We start from the raw sequence: 21,800 nt of genomic DNA, 5'->3' as shown, positions 1-21,800 counted from the left end.
CTGCCTTCGGCTCAGGTCATGATCCCAGGGTCCTGGGGTTGAGCTCCGCGTCGGGCTCCCTGCTCTGCAGGGAGCCTGCTTCACCCTCTCCCACTCCCCCTGCTTGTGTTCCCTCTCTCGCTGTGTCTCTGTCAAATAAATAAAATCTTTTAAAATAAATAAATAAATTATCTAGGAGTTAACCCATCAAAGAATGAACTAGACCTTCATGGGAAAAAGATGCAATCACTATTTAAGGACATAAAAGTTCTGAATAAATGAAGACATGATACATATTATAAAGACACCAACTGCCCTCAAATTAATCCATACATTTTATGCAGATATAATACCTAAAAATTAAAATGTTCTGCATAGTAAAACCACAAAAAACAAAAAACATCACTAGACAATAAAATAAGCCAAAAAAGAAATTTTCAACTCATAAAGTTCTTAGCTTTCTACTAGATAGACAACCTTTCACTTTTTGATGTTGTAGGAGCTAACAAACCTATAAATGGGCAAAAGATATGAATCAGTATTCACAAGGAAGGGATATCTGAATTACTAACAAGATGCTCTCAGCCTAACCAGTAATAAGAATACGATAAAATAATGAGATAACACTTTACATCAAACTGACAAGAATTATGAAAACAGATAATACCAAGTGTTGACAAAGTTGCAGGGAAATAGAAGCCTTCCTCACATTGCAGATCTGAACAGCCACTGGTGCTTCCATACTGAAGGACTGATCGCTACACGTGACAGTCTACTCCTGGGTGTGTCTATTCAAGTCAATACAGGAACTTTTATGCTAATCTTCCTTGTTAGGATCATTTAGGTGTAGAGATTGATTCAACAAACAAAGAAACAAACTTAAAAAAACAATACTTCACCCATCTTTCCAACTAACTCCCTCCCAACTAGCCTTGGATACCATGATATCACCAATCCATTGATCCATGGCTTTGGAGTACCTTTGGTAGACCTGGATTTATTCAGGGTTGTGGTTTGGCCAAGCAAGTGCTCCAAAGCCAGCGACGGTCAAAGGAATTGATAGTGTTTGCAAGAGAGAACACGTTTGACCATGGGATTCCAGGTTAAAGAGGGGAGACTATCCAGGGATGGAGAGCAGTGAAAGTAACAGGGTCAGCAGGTTGGTGATCTCAGGGAGATCAAAGGATAGTGCTGCTGTCAGTCTCCCTCCCTCCCTCCCTGGCACTGATGCTCTCATGCCTTCTCAAGGACAATGTTGGTGTAACCAACCACTCCTCTATTTACTGTTGTTTGTGTTTCTGTTGGATTATTCTCATCAGCATTCAGGTATGATGTTAAGTCTCTCATCTTATCGAAAAGACCTTTTGTCCCCATTTTCTGTGCCAGGCCATTGCACCATGTTTTTGCTTTCCTTTGAGGCAGAACTCCTAGAAAGAACCACCCTTGAGCCCTTGCCAATCAGGCTTTCATCTCTACCACCCCACCCAAACCACCATCATCATGGTCGCCAATGATGTCTGCTGTACTAAATCCAATTGTTGGTCTACCTCACACCTGACCTCACAGGGGATAGGTCCTCTCATATGACCACTCCTTCCTTGACACATTTTCTTCACTTGCTTCTAGGAGACCACGATCTCTTGGTTTTGATTCTCAGTGGTCATTTCCTTAATTTTGGCTGGTTATCTCTCTTCTCTCCAGTATCTTTACAAAGGAATGTCCCCAGGGCTCATGCTTGGTTCTTCTCTCTTCTCTTCTTCTCACTCCTTAAATGCTACCCACATACCAAAGACTCTCAAAATACACCTCCCTCCAGTACTCCAGACTTATATATCCTCCTGCTTACTCAACATTTTTACTTGGAGATCTAAAAAGTATGCCAAACTCAGCATCAGTCCCAAACAGAATTCCTGATCTTCCTCCCTAAATCTGTCCTACCAGAAGCTTCCCCTGTCTCAGCATGAGGCCACTCCATCCTTTTACTTAATCAGCCAAAACTTTGGAGGAATCATGTTCTAATCTCTCTTTCTTACACTATACATCCAAATCCATCAACGAACCCAGATGGTTCTGCTTTCTCGGCCACCACCCTGACCCTCCAGCCTACCACCATCTCTTGTCTGGATTACAGTAGTAGCTTAGTCTACCGGCTTCTTAGCTCCATATTTACAATGTACTTTCAACACAGCAGCCACAGTGATCTTTTCAGAATGTAGATCATGCAGGATTAGTTACATAATTTGCAGGGCCCAGTGCAAAATGAAAATGAAGGGTTCCTTGTTCCAAAATTAAAAATCTCTGGGGCGCCTGGGTGGCTCAGTCATTAAGCGTCTGCCTTCGGCTCAGGTCATGATCCCAGGGTCCTGGGATCGAGCCCCACATCGGGCTCCCTGCTCAGTGGGGAGTCTGCTTCTCCCTCTCCCACTCCCCCTGCTTGTGTTCCCTCTCTCGCTGTCAAATAAATAAAATCTTTAAAAAAATGTTTAAAAAAAATTAAAAACCTCAAGACAGTGATAGCAGAACATCGAACCAAGTACCAGCCCCCTATGCAACCACACGGCTCACACCCTCGGGAAGCCTGAATCATGTCACTCCTCTGCTCAAAACCTTTCAACCATGCCACATGTTACTGAAAGTCAACCCCAAGGTCCTTAGAGTGGCACATGGGCTCTTCCGGATCTCTGCTCCACACCCTGTGAACTTCCCTCTGTATTTAACTCTGATCCAGCTTTGCTGGCCTCTTTCCCGTGCCTCAAACACCCCAGGCATATTCCCTCCTTAGGAATTTTGCCCTATTTCTTCTGCCTGAGAAACTTTTCCTCTAAATATCCTCTTGCTCACTGTCTCACCCCCTTCAACTCTTTGCTCCAATATTATGTTCCTAAGGAAGCCCAACCTGATGACCCTATTTAAAACTGTGGCTGCCACCACCTCAACCCACAACCACCACCATTCCTGAACCCTCTTACGGTGTCCTTTTTCCCTGTCTTAGTTGTCACCTTATAACATACCATATATATATATTTTATAATGTTTTATTTATTTATTCATGAGAGTCAGAGAGAGAGAGAGAGAGAGAGAGAGAGAGGCAGAGGCAGAGGGAGAAGCAGGCTCCCTGCCTAGCAGGGAGCCCGATGCGGGGCTCGATCCCAGGACCCTGGGATCATGACCTGAGCTGAAGGCAGATGCTTAACCATCTGAGCCACCCAGGCGCCCCATATATATATTTTTTATGTGGCCTGTCTGCCCCCAGTAGAATGTAAGTTCCGTTTAGACTTGTCTGTTTTGTTCATTATGTATTACCAGGGTCTAGAACCTCGCCTGGCAAATTGGAGGTGCTCAATAAATATTTCTTAATCAACAAAGATACTGGAATTCGTTAGCATTACTTATGGTGGCAGAGAGTTGGAGACAATGTAGGTTTCCATTAGTAAGGAGAACTAAAATGCAAAAGGTAGTATATGCAGATGATAGAATACCACCCAGCCATCAGAAATAATGAACCAGGGCGCCTGGGTGGCTCAGTTGGTTAAGCGACTGCCTTCGGCTCAGGTCATGATCCTGGAGTCCCCGGGATGGAGTCCCACATCGGGCTCCCTGCTCAGCGGGGGGCTCTGCTTCTCCCTCTGACCCTCTTCCCTCTCATTCTCTTTCTCTCAAATGAATAAATAAAATCTTAAAAAAAAAAAAGAAATAATGAACCAGATCTTCATTCAGCAACCAGAGTAGCTCTCAAAAACAATGCGAGTAGGCAGGGGCGCCTGGGTGGCTTGGTTAAGGGACTGCCTTCAGCTCAGGTCATGATCCTGGAGTCCAGGGATCAAGTCCCACATCCAGCTCCCTGCTCAGCAGGGGAGTCTGCTTCTCTCTCTGACTCTCCTCCCCCTCATGCTCTCTGTCTCAAATAAATAAATAAAATCTTAAAAAACAAACAAAAAAACAACGCAAGTAGGCAAAAAAAAAAGCAATGAGCATTTAGTAAATTAAGGTCATCTATAAACATAAAATAACGTTAAATAGTTCTCAAAGATACACCTATCTAATGACATTAAAACAATTAGGGTAGATACAGGGGAGTGTGGGAGGTGAGGGAAGGTCGTGTGGGGGCGTGGGGGGTGAACTGAAGGGGGACAATGGGTTAATCCAAGCACCTTGCGGGAACAGATGACAATAATGTACCACGAACTAGGAGGTGATCACCTCCACTCTCCGCCCTTGAGGTCCCAAGAAAAAGTCCTCTTTTTAAAGACCACGACGGTCACCCATCCCTTCAGCAAATATTGAGCACCTCTAGGTGTCAGCCAACGTACTAAGAGGGGGCTACAGCCTTGAACAAAACATAACTTTTTTAAAACACAGAACGAGTGAAATGCGTGGTGTGCCAAATGGCGGTAAGCGCCATGGAAGAGGGCCACGGCGAGGCCTAGAAGGTTCTGGGACTCAGCGGGCAGTGGGGCGGAAGTGGCAGGCAGCAGGCGGACGGATGCTGGGGCCGGACCCGCTGCCCGCAGGGGGCTCTCGGTGGAGGCCTGCCTTGCCCCCTCGCGGGGTGGGAACGGGGTGGGGGCGGGAAGGGGGCGCCGGCCCGGCGAAGGGGCACGGGCCCCGAAACCGCAGCCAGCTCCAGGCTCCCCTGCGGGACCCGAGGTGGGGGGCTGGGGGCCAGGGAGGGGGTGAGCGCCCCAGCGCCCAGCAAGGACCCCACCTGCCGCCCGCCACGCCCCTCCCCCACAGCGCCGGACACTCACGGTTCTGCTCGGCCAGGGGCAGGTGCGCCGTGGTGAAGGCCAGAAAGGACTCATTGCCCATGTCCCAGTCCAGCAAGCCCGGGACCTGGCCATGGAGGCTGGCCCAGAGGTCGAGGTGTTGGAGTTTCAGGTCCACCTTCAGGGAGAGGAGAGGTCGCCCGGTAGGGGGTGGGAGACTCGGAGACACTGAGGCTGAGGCCTCGCACCACTTCCTCAAAGCCCCGGGCTCGGGCTCGGATCCCGTTAGTTGGCGCCAGCTCAGGTGTGGAGAGTCCCCAATTTGAGGCCTTTAATCGCCTCTGGCCTCCACCGGCTACTCTCTGCGACCTCTCTCCTCAACCCCTTACACTTTGATTTTGGGGCTTGGGGCCCCTGAGGGTCCCGAAGGGAGGGATCCCAGGCCCTCTTTCCCCTCTGCGTTTGCACAAAGCTCTGCTTGTGTTTAGTAAGTTTCTCTACCACCACCACTGAAGAATGATCCCTTGATAGTATTAATACCTACTTTCTAGAGGTTCTGATAGATTTCATGGCTTATCCAAGATCTTACTCGTAGTACTTGGTGAAGATAGGATTGGGGGGTGGTTTTTTTTTTAAGATTTTTTTTTAGGGGCACCTGGGTGGCTCAGATGGTTAAGCGTCTGCCCTTCGGCGGCGGGCATGATCCCAGAGTCCTGGGATCACGGCTCCTTGGTCAGCCAGGAGTCTACTTCTGCTTCTCCCCCCCGACTCGTGCTAGGGCACTCTCTCTCTCTCTCAAATAAATAAATACAATCTTAAAAAATAAATAAAAAATAAAGACTGTATTTATTTATTTGTCAGAGAGAGAAAGCACAAGCAGAGGGAGCTGCAGGCAGAGGAAGAAGCAAGCTCCCCGCTGAGCAAGGAGCCCGATATGGGACTCGATCCTAAGATTCTTGCATCATGACCTGAGCCAAAGGCAGACACTTAACCTACTGAGCCACCCAGGAGTCCCAGGAGAGTGTTTTGTTTTTTAATTTGGTTTTTAAAGATTTTATTCATTTTAGAGAGAGGAGAGCGAGAGAGAGAGTGCACACAGGGTGTGGGGGGCGGGGCAGAGGGAGAAGCGGACTCCCTGCTGAGCAGGGAGCCCAACTCAGGACTCCATCCCAGGGCCCTGGGATCATGACTTAAGCGAAGGCAGACGCTTAACCGGTTGAGCCACCCAGGTGCCCTAAAATTTGGTTTTTAATCATTTCAAATTTACAGAAAAATCCCAAGAATAGTATAAAAATTCCTGTATACCTGAATCCTATAATTCACCAATGACACCAAGTATTAACATTTTATCACATTTTAATTTTTCTCTCTATATAAGACATTTATTGTTATTTTTCTGAACTATCTAAGAGTAATTTGCAGACGTAATGCCCTTTACCCATAAATACTTCACTGGGTATTTCCTAAAAACAGGGATAATGTCATATATAACCAGAAAACCAGAAATGAGACCATTATCAAAATCAGAAAATTTAACATTGACTCAATACTATATTTAACATACAGATCCTATTCAAATTTCACTAATTGTCCCAATGACGTCCTTTATATAAATTTGCTCTCTGGTCTAGGATCCAGGTCAGGCTCACACAGTGCATTTCATCTTCAAGTCTTTTGCTCTCCTTTCATCCCAAGCAATTTCTCAGCCTTTTTAATCTTTCATACCACTGACATTTTGGGAAGAGTACAGGCCATTTATTTTGTAGAATGTCCCTTAGTTTAGGTTTGTCTGATGTTTCCTCATAATTAGACTCGTGCATTTTGGGCAAGAATATCATACGAGTGATGTTGCTTCCTTCTCAGTAATTCACATCAAGAGGCACACGATGTCAGCGTGTCTCATTATTAGTGATGTTAATTTCAATCACTTGGTTTAGTGGTATCCACCAGGTTTCTCGAGGGTAGTTACCTTTTTTTCCCTCTCTCTTTCTCTCTTTTGTAATTAGTAAGTAATTTGTGAGGAGATACTTTGATCTAGAATCCTGTTCCTCAGGGCACCTGGCTGGCTCAGTCAGTGGAGCATGTGACTCTTGATCTCAGGGTTGTGAGTTCAAGCCCCACCTTGGGTGTAGGTATTACTTAAATAAATAAAACTTCATTTAAAAAAATAAATAAGGGTACCTGGGTGACTCAGATGGTTGGGCGTCTGCCTTCGGCTCAGGTCATGATCCCAGGGTCCCGGGATCGAGTCCCGTGTCGAGCTCCCTGCTCAGCGAGGAGCCTGCTTCTCCCTGTCTTTCTGCTGCTCCCCCTGCTTGTGCTCTCTCACTCTCTCTGTCAAATAAATAAATAAAATCTTTTAAAAAATAAAAATAAAAATCCTGTTCCTGAAAAAAAGTTTAAAATTTAAAAAAAAAATCCTATTCCTCATCAAGTTTAGGCCCATTAATTCTAGTATCCATTTATGATTCTTGCCTGAATCAGTCATTACTAGGATGGGTGTAAAATGATGATCTCTCTAAATCTATCATTCCTTTCCCATTTATTTAATTGACATTCTATTGTAAAGAAGAGCTTTTCTGTATCTCATGTATATTTTTTAAGATTTATTTATTTATTTTGAGAGAGAGAGATCACAAGTGGGAGGGGCAGAAGGAGAAGGAGAGAGGATCCTAAGCAGACTCCCTGCTGAGCGAGGAGCCTGAGGTAGAGCCTGATTCTAGGACCATAAGATCATGACCTGAGCTGAAACCAAGAGTTGGAGGCTTAACTGCACCACCCAGGTGCCCCTATTTTTAAAAAAGATTTTATTTTATTCTATTATTTATTTACTTATTTTACAGCTTTTATTTATTTGAGAGAGAGGGAGAGCATGAGTTGGGGGAAGGGGTAGAGGGAGAAGGAGAAGCAGACTCCCCGCTGAGCAGGGAGCCAGCCGGCACAGGGGCTCCATCCCAGAACCCTAAGATCATGACCTGAGCTGGAGGCAGACGCTTAACGGACTGAGCCACCCAGGCCCCCCTATTTATTGATTTTTTAACTCCAAGAGGTAGAGATTTTATTTTTAAGTAACATCTACGCCCAACATGGGGCTCAAACTTACAACCTTGAGGTCAAGAGTTGAATGCTCCACCGCCTGAGCCAGTCAGGCACCCCTTATCTCATATTTGTTTGTTTATTGTTAGTATGGACCTGAAGGATTCTTAGAGTGGATTATTTGTAGTTATTAATTATAACAACTTATTATAATTATTATAAAATTCTATAATTCTAAAATTGTCCCAGATTAGGCCAGTGGGTGAACTAGCCCCCTTTGGTTCCTCTGTGCATCCTGGGTTCCCTATCAAAGCCTATGCACCCTGTGCTGAGCTGCCTGTGGCTTGTCTAATAGCCCAGAAACTTTGAGAGTACCTAGCATATAGGAGGCCCTCAATAAATGTTTTAACTACTGTGAAAACAACAGCTTCCCTTTTAAAAATTCGCTAGGACTCTACCTTTAATACCAATAATAGTAATTTTAATGCTAATTTCTCTAATTGTAAAAATAATTTATGTTCAGGGTGCCTGGCTAGCTCGGTGGGTAGAGCATGAAACTCTTGATCTTGGGGTTGTGAGTTCGAGCCTCACCTTGGGTGTGGAGATTACTTATTTATTTATTTATTTTAAAGATTTTATTTATTTGACAGAAAGAGACAGCGAGAGAGGGAACATAAGCAGGGGGAGTGGGAGGGGGAGAAGCAGGCTTCCTGCCGAGCAGGGAGCCTGATGTGGGGCTTGAGCCACCCAGATGCCCCTGGAGATTACTTAAAAAAATAAAATAAGGGGGGGCACCTGCGTGGCTCAATCGGTTGAGCATCTGCCATCAGCTTAGGTCGTGACCTCAGGTCCTGGGATTGAGCCCCATGCTGGGCTCCCTCCTCAGCGGGGAGTCTGCTTGTCCCTCTCCCCCTGCCCCTCCCCCAGCTTGTGGGCAGACGTGCACATGTGCTCTCTGTCGCTCTCATAAATGAATAAATCTTTTAAAAATTTTTTAAATTGAAAAAATAATACATGTTCAGTGCAGAAAACATGGAAATATAGAAAACACTAAAGGAAAAACAATAAAGCCAAACTCATTCTTTGTATCAACTCAGAGATAATTGATTACATTTTGATGTATATGCTTCCAAAATTTTTCCATATGGGTGTTTCATTTTTGTTTTGTTAAAAAAAAAGTTATTGTAATGCATCTACTCTTTAATAGGCCTTTTCAAATTAGTCTACCATTTAAGAATGTTTCAATCATACAAGTAATATATCTGATAAGGGATTACTCTCCAGAATATATAAAGAACTACAACTCTCACACACACACATGATTTAAAAATGGGCCAAGACATTGAATAGACATTTCTCCAAAGAAGATATACAAAGGTTCAATAGCCACATGAAAAGATTCTCAACATCACTAATCATTAGGGAAATGCAAATGAAAACCATAAGAAAATACTTCACATCCATTGGGATGGCTATTATAAAAACAAACAAAACACAGGAAATAACAACTGTTGAGGATATGGAGAAATTAGAACCCTTGTGCAGTGCCTGTGAGAATGTGAAATGGTGCAGTCCCCATGGAAAAAAGTACAGGGGCTCCTCAAAAAAGTAAACATAAGGGCGTCTTTGTGGCTCAGTCGGTTAGGCGTCTGCCTTTGCATGATCCCAGGGTCCTGGGATTGAACCTGGCTTCGGGGTCCCTGCTCAGCGGGGAACCTGCTTCTTCCTCTCTCTCTGCTGCTTCCCCTGCTTGTGTGCTTGTTCTCTCTCTCTCTCTCTCTCTGTCAAGTAAATAAATAAAATCTTAAAAAAAATTAAACATAGAATTACCATATGATCCAGGAGCGTCTGGGTGGCTCAGTCGTTTAAACGTCTGTCTTCGGCTCAGGTCTTGATCCCAGGGCCCAGGGATCGAGCCCCATGTCAGGCTCCCTGCTCGGCGGGGGGTCTGCTTCTCCCCCTCCCTCTGCCCCTGCTTCTGCTCCCCTTCTCCCTCTTGCTCGCTCTCTCTCTATGTCAAATAAATAAAATCTTTAAAAAAAAAAAAAAGGAATTACCATATGATCCAGCCATTCCATGTCTGGGTATACACCCAAAAAAAACTGAGAGCACAGACCGAAACAGATATTTGTGCACCCATGGAGCAACACTCTTCCCAATAACTAAAATGTGTTGGAAACAACCCAAATGTCCATCAGCAGGTGAATGCATAAACAAAATGTGGCCTCTACATATAATGGCATATTATTTAGCCTTAAAAATGAATAAAACTCGGGGCACCTGGGTGGCTCGGTCTTTAAGTGTCTGCCTTCGGCTCAGGTCATGATCCCAGGGTCTGGGGATCGAGCCCGGCATCGGGCTCCCTGCTCAGCGGGAAGCCTGCTTCTCCCTCTCCCACTCCCCCTGCTTGTGTTCCTTCTCTCACTAACTTTCTCTCTCTCTCAAATAAATAAATAAATTCTTGAAAAAAAAAAAGAATAAAACTCAGACACAGGCTACAACAGGGATGAACCTTGGAAATATTATGCTAAGTGAAATAAACCAGACACAAAAGGACAAATTGTGATTCCACTTTAATGAGATACCTAGAAGAGCCAAATTCATAGAGACAGAAAGTAGAATGGTGGTTGATGAGGGTTGTGGGGAGGAGGGAACGGGTACAGAATTTCTCTTTGGGATACTGAAAAAGTTCTGGAGATGGATAGTGGTGGCGGGTGCCCAGCAAGGTCAATGTATTTAATGCTACTGAACTTAACAGAAATGGTTAAAATAGTAAATTTCAGGTTATGTATATTTCACCACAATTTAAAAAATGTTTATATCAGTAAGTTCCAAACTTTGTTGAGCATTGGAACCTCCTGATCTTGAAAAAATACTAATGTCAGGCTGCCACCCCAGTCATTCTGATTCTAGTATAGGGTATGGCCTAGGTGTTGGGGCTTTTTTTAAAGCCCCTTAGATGAATCCAGTGTGCAGTGGAGTTTGGCTCCCAGTCCGATGCTCTTCCCCCAGCGTAAGGTTGGGCCCCCAAGCCCCCCTTGGCTGGTGCAGTTAGGGTGGGGGGCACAGGTCAGACCATTCTCTCTGCAGGGCACATCCTCCCTGCCCGTCTCTCCTGACTTCAGGCCTCAGCTCTGTTAGGCCGACCCAAACAAAGAAGGTCCCAGTGTTCACCTCCTTCCTCATTTTTCATAGCACTTGCCACATTTTTACAAGATTTTATTTATTTGAGAGAGAGAGAGAAAGCACAGGTGGGGTGTGAGGAGGGGCAGAGGGAAGAGGAAGAAGCAGACTCCCCACTGATGTGGGGCTCGATCCCAGGACCCTGAGATCATGACCTGAGCTGAAGGCAGACATTTAACTGACCGAGCCACCCAGGTGCCCCACACTTATCACATTTTTTATTTAACTTATTTACTTGTTCGCATTTTGGGGATCTGTCTCTTGCATTAAGTTCCGCATAAACTCCATGAGGGAGGAACAATGTCTTTCCACATTTTATTCCTAGCACTTCTAGTAGCACCTGGCATGTAATACATGCTCAGTTAATGTTTGTGGAATGAATAAATGCTGCTGTTTCTTCTCTTCCACTGCCTCCCTCTCCCAGGGTCTTGGGTTGCTCTAGAAAGGGGTGGTTAAGACCATTGTTCCAGCATCTTCTATGTTTGTTGTTTTTTATTGTTTTCACAATTTTTGGCGACTTCCCAGTCCCCCTTCTCTTCAGGGCCTTGTTCATTCATTCATTCGTTCATTTGTTCACTTATTCAACAAGTATTTACTGAGTACCTACTATGTCCCAGGCACTGTGGAGCACAGGTGCTGTAGGCACAAAATGACTGCTCTTGGGGAACATACAGTCTGCTGCGGGAGACAACTGAAGAGTCATATAAACATATAATTATAAACCATAGTAATGCTATGAAAGACAGGATAGGGGAACCTAGTGAGGGGATGGCGGTCAGAGGCTTCCCTGACGAAGGTGGGTTACCTGTGCAAATAGGAGTGGGGTGGGGATGGGGGCAGTCAAAAGAGCAAGCCAGGCATATGGAATAGTCTGTGCAAAGGCCCCGAGGCAAGAGGGAACACAGGATATTGGAGGGAACACAGTGAGAACAGAGGGGCCGTTAGGAGAAAGACCAGGGCTAGTCTTGAAGGTTGCCTTAAAGATCCTGGTGTTTCCCCTAAGAGCAATGCAAAGGTCACTGATCCTTGTAAGGGATGTGTACCGGAAAGCGGGCCACGCTTGCTCTTCTCCCTCAGTTACCAGACTCTACCACCCTTGTCCTCCCCCACCCAGGGTTCTTCCACTTCTGCTCCCTCCTCCTAGGCCCCCTTAGCCTATTCTCCACTTCTCCCACCCCCAGCCTGCTGTCCAGGGTCCCACCCTGGCGGCCCTCCTTGTCCCCAGTCAGAGCTGTACTCCTTTCCCCAGCATCTCCCTTTGCTCCGCCAACACCCCAGGACCCTCCGGCCTCCAGCCCTGCCCACAGAGCGCACCATGCCCTGGCTGGGCGGCCTGCTGCGGGGCGGTGCAAAACCCACAGGCCAGGGGGTCTGAGAACTCCGGACTCCCGACTTCTGGGCTCATCCAGCCCCTTCCTGCCTCCTGAGAGAAGCAGCTCTGGGTTGTGGGACGGGAAGGGGACTAGAGCGCCTGCTGCCTGACGTGGAGTCTGTTCCCGCCCAGGTGGAGCCCATGGAAGGGAAACAGGGCAGATGGGGCATCAGACTTTATTGAAGGGGTTTCTGTCACTGAGGGAAGAGTGAATTATTGGGGGGGCGGTGGTGATTAAAGAGGTGAAGTGGGAGGAGCGTCAGTTCTGACAGGAGTGGGCTGAGGGGCTTATAGGGAGTATTGGGAGGTGAGGCACTGGGAACCTAGGGGAGGGCAGAGGGAGGAAAGGGCTCTGGTGAGAGGGGGCAGCGAGGAGAGGTGAAGGCCCTGAGGAAGCCATGGTTGAGGCCTGGGAGCAGGCAGTCTTTTCAGGAGAGGAGGCAGGCACACAGGGCAAAGCCGTGGCCTGGGGAAATGGACAGCATCCTGGACCTCCTGGAGGCCTGCTGCCTGGCACTGGCCTCCTCACTTCTGGGCACCCAGGGCCAGGGCGATGATGAAGCCCAGAACCAGCAGGAACATGGCGACAGAGAGCAGCACTGTGATGACCACCATGCCCCCCGTCCGGGCCATTCCCAGCCCAATGGATTCCACCTTCCTTCCTGTCGGAAGAGAGAGTGGGGAGGCCTTGGTGGGCAGGAGGAGCCCTTGTCCTGACCCAAGGCTCTCTGGCTCATCCAGCTGTCCTTCATGCATTTATTCATCCAACCAATCAACTGATCCACACATCCATTGCGTAAACATTTATGAAGCATCTCCTGTGTTGGTCACTGAGGACACAGAAATTAATTGGACACAATTCCTACCCACATGGAAGCTTTAGTTTATGAGATGAGTCAACAGGCAGTCAAAAGGCCAAGGGCTCAGGGCTAGGATACGAGTACGCAAAGAAGCTAAGGGAGCCCAGGGAGGAGTAGCTGGGGGGGAGGGGGTGGAAAGGCCAGGGAAGATCTGGGGGGCATTGATTTACTTACGAGGAAGTGTGGACATTGGGATCTCTCTACTGGACTCAGTGGATGTCCCCTTCGTCACTAGGTAGGAAATGCTTTTGTGGTGGGATTTGGGAGAGAGAGGAGAGACTCCTCAGTGATTATTTGGGACTTGGGGAAAGAGGGAGGGAGCCCAGTCCTCCCCCTTCATAGCTGTGCCCTCCTCCAGCAGAGGCCCGTTCTTGACCCCTTCACCTGTACCCTCACTTTCTTACCCCAAGCTGACCAGCTCCCTCCCCACCAGCAAATGTCAGGACCCATCTTCTCTCCCTGCACACCCTCCAACAGGTGGCCTGAATCTGGTACCTACTAGTATTTGGTTCCTGGCACGAGGTCTGTCACCTGGTACGCACTGAGCCGGGTGACCGTGAAGCCGGCCCCACTGTCCACCACACTCACCAGCTCCCTGCGCCCACGGCACGGAGGCACCACGAAGCTAGATTTCACCACTGGGCGGGAAATTGGGGGTGAAGTCAGGGGTGTTTTCTGGGGGCCCCAAGGAGAAAGGGCAGCAGAATATGGGTGGCCCAGGAGAAGGGTTGATAGGAAGGCGGGAGCAGGGGAAGGGGTGCAGGTGGTGTCCTGGGTAGGGGTCTCTGGGGACCAGGGGGCCATCTTGGGAGGGAGTAGCAAACCTTGGCTGTCATTGGCTCTCCGGACCATCAGTGTGGCATTGCCCCCCGTGAGGTGACAGGGGGGCAAGGCAACAAGCAGGCTCTCTGTTAACGCCGGAGACAGCAGACCAGAGACGCTTGAGATGTTGAAGTCTGCTGGGGGGCCAAGAGGGAGTTCCGGGTGGGGGCAACCAATCCCCTTCCCAACCATCAGATCTGGCCCTGACCCCTGGGGGCCGTTTCTGAGGATGAAGCTGCCACTCTACCTCGGGTTGGCAGGACACAGGCCTTTGCTTGTCTTACCACCAGGTGGCAGCCTTGGGCTGCAGAAGCTGGGCTGTCCACCAAGCGGTCAGACTCTGGGTGCCAGTAGGGGTTGCCAGCGACCAACCTTACCCCAATTCCTAGCCTGGGCCCTTCCCCACACCTCTCTGCCTTCCGGGTTTGGAAGAGGACCAGGAGTGTGCCCTGGGCTCAGTGACTGATGCGTGGTCACTGCCATCACCAGCCCCCCAACCCCAACTGGCCAGACCAGCTCCTCTTTGAGGGCCTTGGAGGGCACAGCACCTCCTGCGTGGGCCTCAGAGTCCCTACCCCCACCCCAGCAGAGATGGCAGAGACCTGAAGCCCCCAGGGCCAGGACAGTCAGCAGAATCAGGATCAAGGGCAAGGTCCGGACGGGCAGCAGGGATGCCATAGCTGGGCTGGGAGCTGGAACGGGTGCTGGCAGGCTGTGGCCTCTGGAGGCAAGTGAGGCCAGGCCCCTGGGGTGGCTGATTTTGTCTTGGGGTGGGAGTGGCTGGAGGGGAATCCTGTCCAACCTGCCCTTGGGGCCCTACAGCCTCAGGGCAGGCCCCCCAGACAGGTTTTTCAGGCCGGGGGACTGGCTCTCAGGCCAGAAGTGGGGATGCCCTGGCTGGATCGTGATGGCTTAGTCAGCTGCAGAGGGGCAGGGTAACTAAGGTGGGGGTGGAAATCACCCCTTCCCCTGGCACTCCCACATGTTAGGGCCTGAGTATTCTTGCCTGCACGTGCATCTGGAGTGTGGCCTGTTGAGGACTGCTCCCCACAGATGGTGGGAATCTTCCAGGAGGGTAGCAAGTTCTGAGATTGTCCTAGTGTGCAAGAAGAGGAGAGGAACGCCAAGGGGCTCCAGATAGGGCCTTGGCTGGGCAAGGATGGAAGGGAAACTGAGGCTGGTAGTAGGGAATGGGGGCAGCAGAGCCAAGGGTTCCAGTTCACTTTGTCCAGTGAGGCCCAGACAGTGCTGCTCTGGGAGAGGCAGAGGGGTGTTGGCGCCAGGGAGCGTGTGGGAGTCAGATTCCTCTGGAGAGGGGCAAAGGGATGCTAGGGAAGCCTTTCAGAGAGACCAGAGAGGTGGGCACCAGCCCAGTCCAGCAGGGATGGGCAGCCAGCCTTGATCAGCAACCATTGTTGAACTGATTGAGAACGGAGGAGAGAGAGACCTGGTAGGAGAAAATAAAAAGAGACACAACCCCTCTGACTGCATCCCCCACCCCTGTGCTCAATCAGACAGAAGTGAGGGACGAGTTTTTGTGGAAAGCGAGGAGTGATGAGGAGAAAGCACCCACTCTGGGCACAGGGCATGTGCTAACATACCTATCCTTACGGCCATCATGGCCTGTCCACAACACCGGCTCCCTTTTGTAGATGTGGGAACAGACTCCGAGGGAGACTGCTAGGAGAGGCCAAGAGCTGCACAGAGAGCCCTGATGGATGTCACTGCGCCCTGAACCCTTCTATCTTCCCCAGTCCCAGAGAAGGGCCAGGGTCCTGTAAGGAAGGGGGGGCGTGTTCTTACCCCCCTGGTGAGAGGGGGAGTTCAAAGCTGGAGTGCAAGCATGGGGTGACGGTGAAGATAGAACTCACGGACCCAAACAGGGGTCGGAGGGCCTTAGACCAGCGCTTGTCCACATTTACTGTGCCTCTGAATCACTAAGGATCTTGCTGAGAGGCAGTTTCTGATTCAGTGGGTCTGAGGTGAAGCCTGAAAGTCTACATTTCTATCGAGCTTCCAGGTAACATTGACTGATGCTAGTCTGAGAGGCCCAGACTTTGAATTGCCGCATGCTCTGTGCTGCACCCAGGACACACACACACACACACACACGCACACGCACACACACACTCTGGGTCCTCTTTGGTGGAGATCAGGGGCAGGTGTTTTTTCCCCAGTTTCCCAGGACAGGCTGCCTTGGGGTGAAGAATTGAATTCTGTTTTTCCTATGCCTTGGTTTTTGGCCCCTTTCTGGTGGGATCCTACCATCATTTGCAAACTGAAAGAGGACCGTTTGCACATTGAGGAGAACTTTGGAGAGAGGGAACACACTAGGTGCTGGCATCCTGGGGGTGAGGAGATCTTCCTGGTGCTCCTCAAATCCCACCACTAACCTGGCAGGATGAGTACGCTTGGGCTTGGGAGGTATCTCTTCCCATTTCAGTCACAAACCAGGGAGCAGAAAGAAGAGGCTGGGTTTATTGCGGGCTGGGCTGTGTTGGGTCCACGCCTCAGCACACAGCCCATCTGAAATTATGAGTGGGACAGAGTAGGGTAGGGATAACAGGGCCCTGTGCCTTTAAGCCCTCCTTTTTCCCTCCAGCCCCCCTTCCCCACCCCAACCCTCCCCAGGTTTCTGGAGGAACTGAGAGTTGCGTCTTCTCCCTGCCCTGCCGAGCTGCTCACTGGCTGCTCGGGAGGCTGTGCTTTGCGGTCTCCATGGAAACCATTAGTTGCTAAGCAACTGGAGCATCATCTGTGCTGAGCTCTCGCATCTAATTATCCCATCACAGCGGCGAGGAGGGTTTGGGGAGCTGCGAGGAGGGGGAGGCCAAGCGCAGAGGCAAGAGGATAACTCTTTTAGCAGAGCAGATTCATTGACACGCTGAAGTCATTTAAAGCCACAGCACCCTGTGCCTCTGGAGGATGTCCTCGCGGCTTGGAGTAAAGGAACCAGGGCCACAAATGCCTGGAGTCGCTCTCTTGGACCCACACTTTCTAAGCTGTCTCCCCCTCAGAGTCTTGATTCTAAATTCACTCAAGTTTCCTCTTCTGCCCCCTTCCTTCCCCGTCCCATTCCCAAGTCAACAAACATTTATGAAGCCCCTGATCTGTGCTAGGAACAGGTCTACAGAGGCAAAGTAAGTTTCTGCCTCCAGGGAGTTCTTAATCTCTCTATTCTGCCTGGACTAAAAGATTAGCTCCTAAAACCGACCTACTCTTTCTGAACTATAGTACTTTGTATTTGTTCCTGAACTGTGGTAGTTTTGTAGCCGGAGGCTCTCAGATCAGAACCCAGGTCTATCTGGTATACCAGTGGTTCTTGTTCCATAATGCAGCTCTTCTGCTTGCCAGTCAGTTAGAAACATGTCCACTGGGGCACCTGGGTGGCTCAGTCAGCTAAGCGTCTGCCTTCGGCTCAGGTCACGATCCCAGGGTCCTGGGATCAAGCCCTGCGTTGGGCTCCCTGCTCAGTGGGGAATTTGCTTCTTCCTCTCCCTCTACCCCTCCCCCTCACTCATTTTCTCTCTCTCTGTAACTCAAAATAAATAAATACAATCTTAAAAAAAAAAAAAAAGGAACCATGTCCACTTGACTCCACGGGCACGTGAGCCTCTGTTGGGGATTATTGTCCTCCTGCTGATAAATAATACCATCTGACTTTAGGTGAGTCATTTTGAACCTCAGTTTTCTCACCTATAAAATGGGAAGACTCGTTCCTTTTCAGTCATCTAGTGAGATGTGATAGGTGTCGAAATGCTTTAAAATAAAGGGGTGGAAGGAATGCTGGAGATCATTGTCATAATTAACAGGAGCAGACTGGGGAAACCCTGGGGACTTGAACCAAGAAGTAAGATGCAGGGCTCACCAAATATTGGTCTGATGGGAAATGGCAGAGCCTCTATCCTTGAGAAGTGAGGAAAAGGCAGAGAGAAAAAAAATCTGTGTCATGTAGGGTTGGAAGAAACCTGGATGCTCCTTTATTTTTTTCTAATTCTCCCTCTGATGCAACCACTTACCCCAAATCTTCCGGCTTTGTGGCCTTGGCCCTGTTACCTACCTGAGTATTCTGAGCTGCAGTTTCCTCTTCTGTAGAAAGGGTATAAAATCTGTCTCACTGAGATATGATGACCATCACTCAAGCTAATTTATTTAAGAGTGCATAGCACGATATCTGGTTCAATAAATATTAATTTAAGTAATTCATCTTATCCTCTCCTTTAACCCTTACTACAGATGAAAACTAGAGGCTCAGAGCAAATAAATGAGTTTCCTGAGGTCACAGAGCTAGTAGCTAATGAGGTGGGATAGAAATTAGAATTTGGGGGCACCTGCCTGGCTTAGTTAGTAGAGCATGCAACTCTTGATCTCAGGGTCATGAGTTTAAGCCCCACATTGTGTGTGGAGCCTACTTAAAATAAATAAAGTTATTAATTTAAAAAAACCAGAAATCAGGGGCTCAGTCAGTTAGGTGTCTGCCTGGCTCAGGTCATGGTCTCAGGGTCGCAGATTGAGCCTCGCATTGGGCTCCCCGCTGAGCAGGAAGTCTGCTTCTTCCTCTCCCTCTGTCCCACCCCTTGTGCTCTCTCTCAAATAAATAAATAAAACCTTAAAAAACAAAACAAAACAAAAACCAGAGATCAGAATTCGGTTTCCCAACTCTGTCATTGATACAGAGGGCAATGGTTGGGCAGGAAAGGTAGTCTGTGGGGGAAGTGACAAGATGTGGGCCAGCTGTAACTTGTATGCCAAGCATGCCACCGGGGCCCCAGGCACACAGAAATTGCCTGCCTACTCGTGTTTCCATTCAGTAGACATTTGTTGAACAACTCCTCTGCAGTGGGTGCCATGATGGATGAAATATGGAGAGGACAAGAAACCACTCCCGCTAGCAAGTTGCTGAGTTTTGGAGAATGAACCAGTTGAAATAATCAGAAGGGGATATTCCAAAAAGGGAACAGCATATGAAAAGGCTCAGAGAAGTGAATTATCCTGACACCTTCTGGGAACTGGGAACAAATACATCTTGGCTAGAAAGAGGCATGCAAAGATGAGCAGGGCAAGACCTCCAGCCCCCAGCTGGGTCACCAGTGGCTGTGTATCCTATGCTAAGGAGCTTAATTTTTACTCTGAAAAAAACAGAGAGCCTTTGAAGAGTTTTAATTGTGGAAAGAACATTTTGGAAATAGTGTGGGAAGGGATTGGCAGAGGGTAACGGATTGGCACTTTGGGTCAGGGTTAGTCTGTGTGGCCAGTAGAACCCAGCAGAAGCAATGGTCACTCCTGAGGCTAGATCGGAGAAGGACTTACACCTTCATCTTTGCTCTCTCCTGGAGAGCTCACTCTGGAGGACGTGGGAGCACCACGACGGGGAGGTCCATGTGGCCAAGGATTGAGGCCTCCTGCCCACATCCAGAACGGAACTGAGGCTTCCAGACAATAGCCATGAGAATGAGCAAGCCTGGAAGCAGATCCTCCAGCCCCAGTTGAGCCTTCAGATGACTGTGGCCCAGGCCGACATCTTTTACTGCGACTGCACAAGATACTCAGAGCCAGAACTGCCCAGCTAAGTCTCTTCCAGATTCCTGATTCTCAGAATAGTATTTGTTTTTACAAGCCGCTGATAGACAACTCATACAGATATCTTGGGAAATTGGACATTTTCACAGTTGGGTGTGTGAGTCTGGGGCACAGAACAGAGGGGTGGGATAAAGAGAGAGAAGGTGGGCAATGGTTAAAATTGTGATGTGGAGAACAGTCCTTGGAGATATTAGGACACACAGCTTCTGAAGGACAGACAGACAGAGGGGAGCTGATGAAGGAGGAATGGAAATGAGGAGGAAAACCACAAGGGAGCAGATGGGGAATTTCAAAAAGGAGGTGTCGAATGTATGAAGGTCAGAATTGAAAGTAAGGACTGAGAAATGTTCACTGGGCTTGGCACCTCGGGGGTCACACCTCTTTAGGAGCAGCTTCCTACAGGTGAGGAAGGCAGATGCAGGAGTCCAGAGATGACTGGCTGGGGAGGAAGTGGGGATAGAACCATGCAGGCTGCTCCTTGAAGAAGCTTGGCTGGGAAGGGAAGGAGACAGGGAACTGGAGGGGAATTTGGGGGAACTCACCTGCTGTGGTTTGGTTTTGTTTTGTTTTGGGTTTTTTTTTAAGGTTTTATTTATTTCTTTGACAGAGAGAGACACAGCGAGAGAGCGAGCACAAGCAGGGTGAGTGGGAGAGGGAGAAGCAGGCCTCCCGCCGGGCAGGGAGCCCGATGCAGGGCTCGATCCCAGTACCCTGGGACCATGACCTGAGCCGAAGGCAGACGCTTAACGACTGAGCCACCCAGGCACCCCAGTGTGGTTCTTTTTTTAAGATTTATTTATTTATTTGAGAGAGAGAGAGAGAGAGAGAGAGAGCATGAGTGGGAGGGGCAGAGGGAAAGGGAGAGAGAGAATCTCAAGCAGACTGCACTGAGCACAGAGCTGGACACGGGGCTCGATCCCACAATCCTGAGATCCTGAGATCATGACATAAGCAGAAACCAGAAACCAAGAGTCGGGATGCTGAACTGACGGGGTCACCCAGATGCCCCACCTGTTGTGTTTTTAAAGGTAAAGATGCAGGAAAGGGAGGGTTGTGACTGATGTAGAGGCTTCTGGAAGAGGGGAAAAAATGGGGTTCAGATCAGAGGTGGAGGCATCAGCCTTTAGCCACAGGAATGACTCTCTCTCTTTCTCTCTCAGCAGAGAGAAAAGATTGGGCAACAATGCAGAGTAATTGTGGGGAGACGGTCGGGGAGAAAGTCAGGGGGAAGGAAGAAGCAAATTAAGGGAGCTCCTTCCTGATGGCCTCCACTTTCTCTGGGAAGTAGGAAACTCAGTGGGGAGAAGGGCTTGGGGTCTGAGGAAGGGGGAGAGTTTGAGTAGCTATTTGTGGGGAGAGGAGGACATGCTACCAAGGGCCTTGAAGAAGGCTGTCTGGTGGTGGCGGCCCAGCTGAGCTTGGGGACCGCTCATCTTCAGGGGCGCTGGCTGCATTAGTCAGGGTTCTCTGGAGAAACAGAGCAGACAGGATATGTATATAGAGAGAGGTTTATTTTAAGGCATTGGCTCATGTGATTGTGGAGGCTTAGCAAATCCACAATCTGAAGGGGGAGGCAGGCAGGCTGGAGACCCAGGAAAGAGTTGCAGTTGGAGTCCAAAGGTGCTCTGTTGGCTGAATTCCTTCTTTCTGTGGGAGGCCAGAGGGGAGGTCAGTCTTTGTTCTATTAGGGCCTTCAACTGATTGGATGAGGCTCACCATACCATGGGTAATCTGCCTTACCCAAAGTTCACTGATTTAAATGTTCACCTCATCCAAAAACCATCTTCACAGAGTCATCTAGAGTGATGTTTGACAAAATATCCGAGCACCCTGGCCCAGTCAAGCTGACACATAAAATTAACCATCACACTGACCTTGACATTTTAGGAGCTTTTCAAATTACACAACAGCTTGAGTGCAGAAATGATAAAACTGTCAGGTTGGACTGACTCAGGGTTCAGGTCTCCAAGGCATAGGAAGCGCAGGGTGTTGGCAAGAGTGAAGGCCTAGAGACTAAGATGTGGGCTAGTTATGAGAAGGGGTGATGAATGTGACCAGAAGGAGCACTGAGGAGTGAGGTCAAGGTTGAATAAAGATGTGAGAAGAGAGGGGGAGCAGGGGAGCATGGATGGGGACGGGACAGAGAGTGACGGCCATCCAGGTGGCTGCTGGGGAAAGAAAGCCAAGGTCCTCACTGCAGCTGGACGGAGCACGAAGTTGCGAGGCCAAGGGGTGCTGCAGACCCTCGTGTCTCCGGGAGCC

At 48.8% G+C, this 21,800-nt stretch overlaps 2 protein-coding genes across 3 annotated transcripts in view; both read right to left on the bottom strand.

Moving 5' to 3' along the window:
• The window catches only part of FOXR1 (forkhead box R1), a 9,464-nt gene extending 4,645 nt beyond the window's left edge, over positions 1-4,819 (bottom strand). Inside the window, exon 1 of the mRNA XM_025893751.2 lies at positions 4,728-4,819. Coding sequence (XP_025749536.1) covers positions 4,728-4,788 — 61 coding nt within the window. The 5' untranslated portion in view covers positions 4,789-4,819. The remainder of the gene's footprint in view (positions 1-4,727) is intronic.
• A 7,617-nt stretch (positions 4,820-12,436) lies between these two features.
• Positions 12,437-14,796, bottom strand: UPK2 (uroplakin 2). Of its 2 annotated transcripts, XM_025894036.2 has the most exons (5): positions 14,561-14,796; positions 13,961-14,092; positions 13,636-13,774; positions 13,311-13,381; positions 12,437-12,938 (listed from the first exon to the last, which is right to left on the bottom strand). In XM_025894036.2, the coding sequence occupies exons 1-5, from the start codon at positions 14,634-14,636 to the stop codon at positions 12,802-12,804; spliced, it is 555 nt and encodes a 184-aa protein (XP_025749821.1). In that variant the 5' UTR covers positions 14,637-14,796; the 3' UTR covers positions 12,437-12,801. The 2 variants fall into 2 exon arrangements, with proteins under 2 accessions (XP_025749821.1, XP_073759938.1); XM_073903837.1 differs by having other exon boundaries at positions 13,636-14,092.
• Between the last annotated feature and the right edge of the window lie 7,004 nt (positions 14,797-21,800).

The sequence above is a fragment of the Callorhinus ursinus genome, unplaced genomic scaffold, assembly GCF_003265705.2.
Source record: "Callorhinus ursinus isolate GAN/ISIS: 27379988/994484 unplaced genomic scaffold, GSC_fseal_2.0 scaffold19, whole genome shotgun sequence".
NCBI lineage: Eukaryota > Metazoa > Chordata > Mammalia > Carnivora > Otariidae > Callorhinus > Callorhinus ursinus.
Note: the sequence above shows the minus strand (reverse complement) of the source record. Positions and strands in the feature narration are given on the sequence as shown.

Coding starts and splice junctions, on each gene's coding strand:
- UPK2 (XM_073903837.1), bottom strand. CDS start 14,636: ATGGCATCCCTGCTGCCCGTCCGGACCTTGCCCTTGATCCTGATTCTG. Junction 14,093..14,560: donor CCTGGCCCTGGGGGCTTCAG/GTCTCTGCCATC, acceptor GCCCCCCAGCAG/ACTTCAACATCTCAAGCGTC. Junction 12,939..13,310: donor CCCAATGTCCACACTTCCTC/GTAAGTAAATCA, acceptor CTCTTCCGACAG/GAAGGAAGGTGGAATCCATT.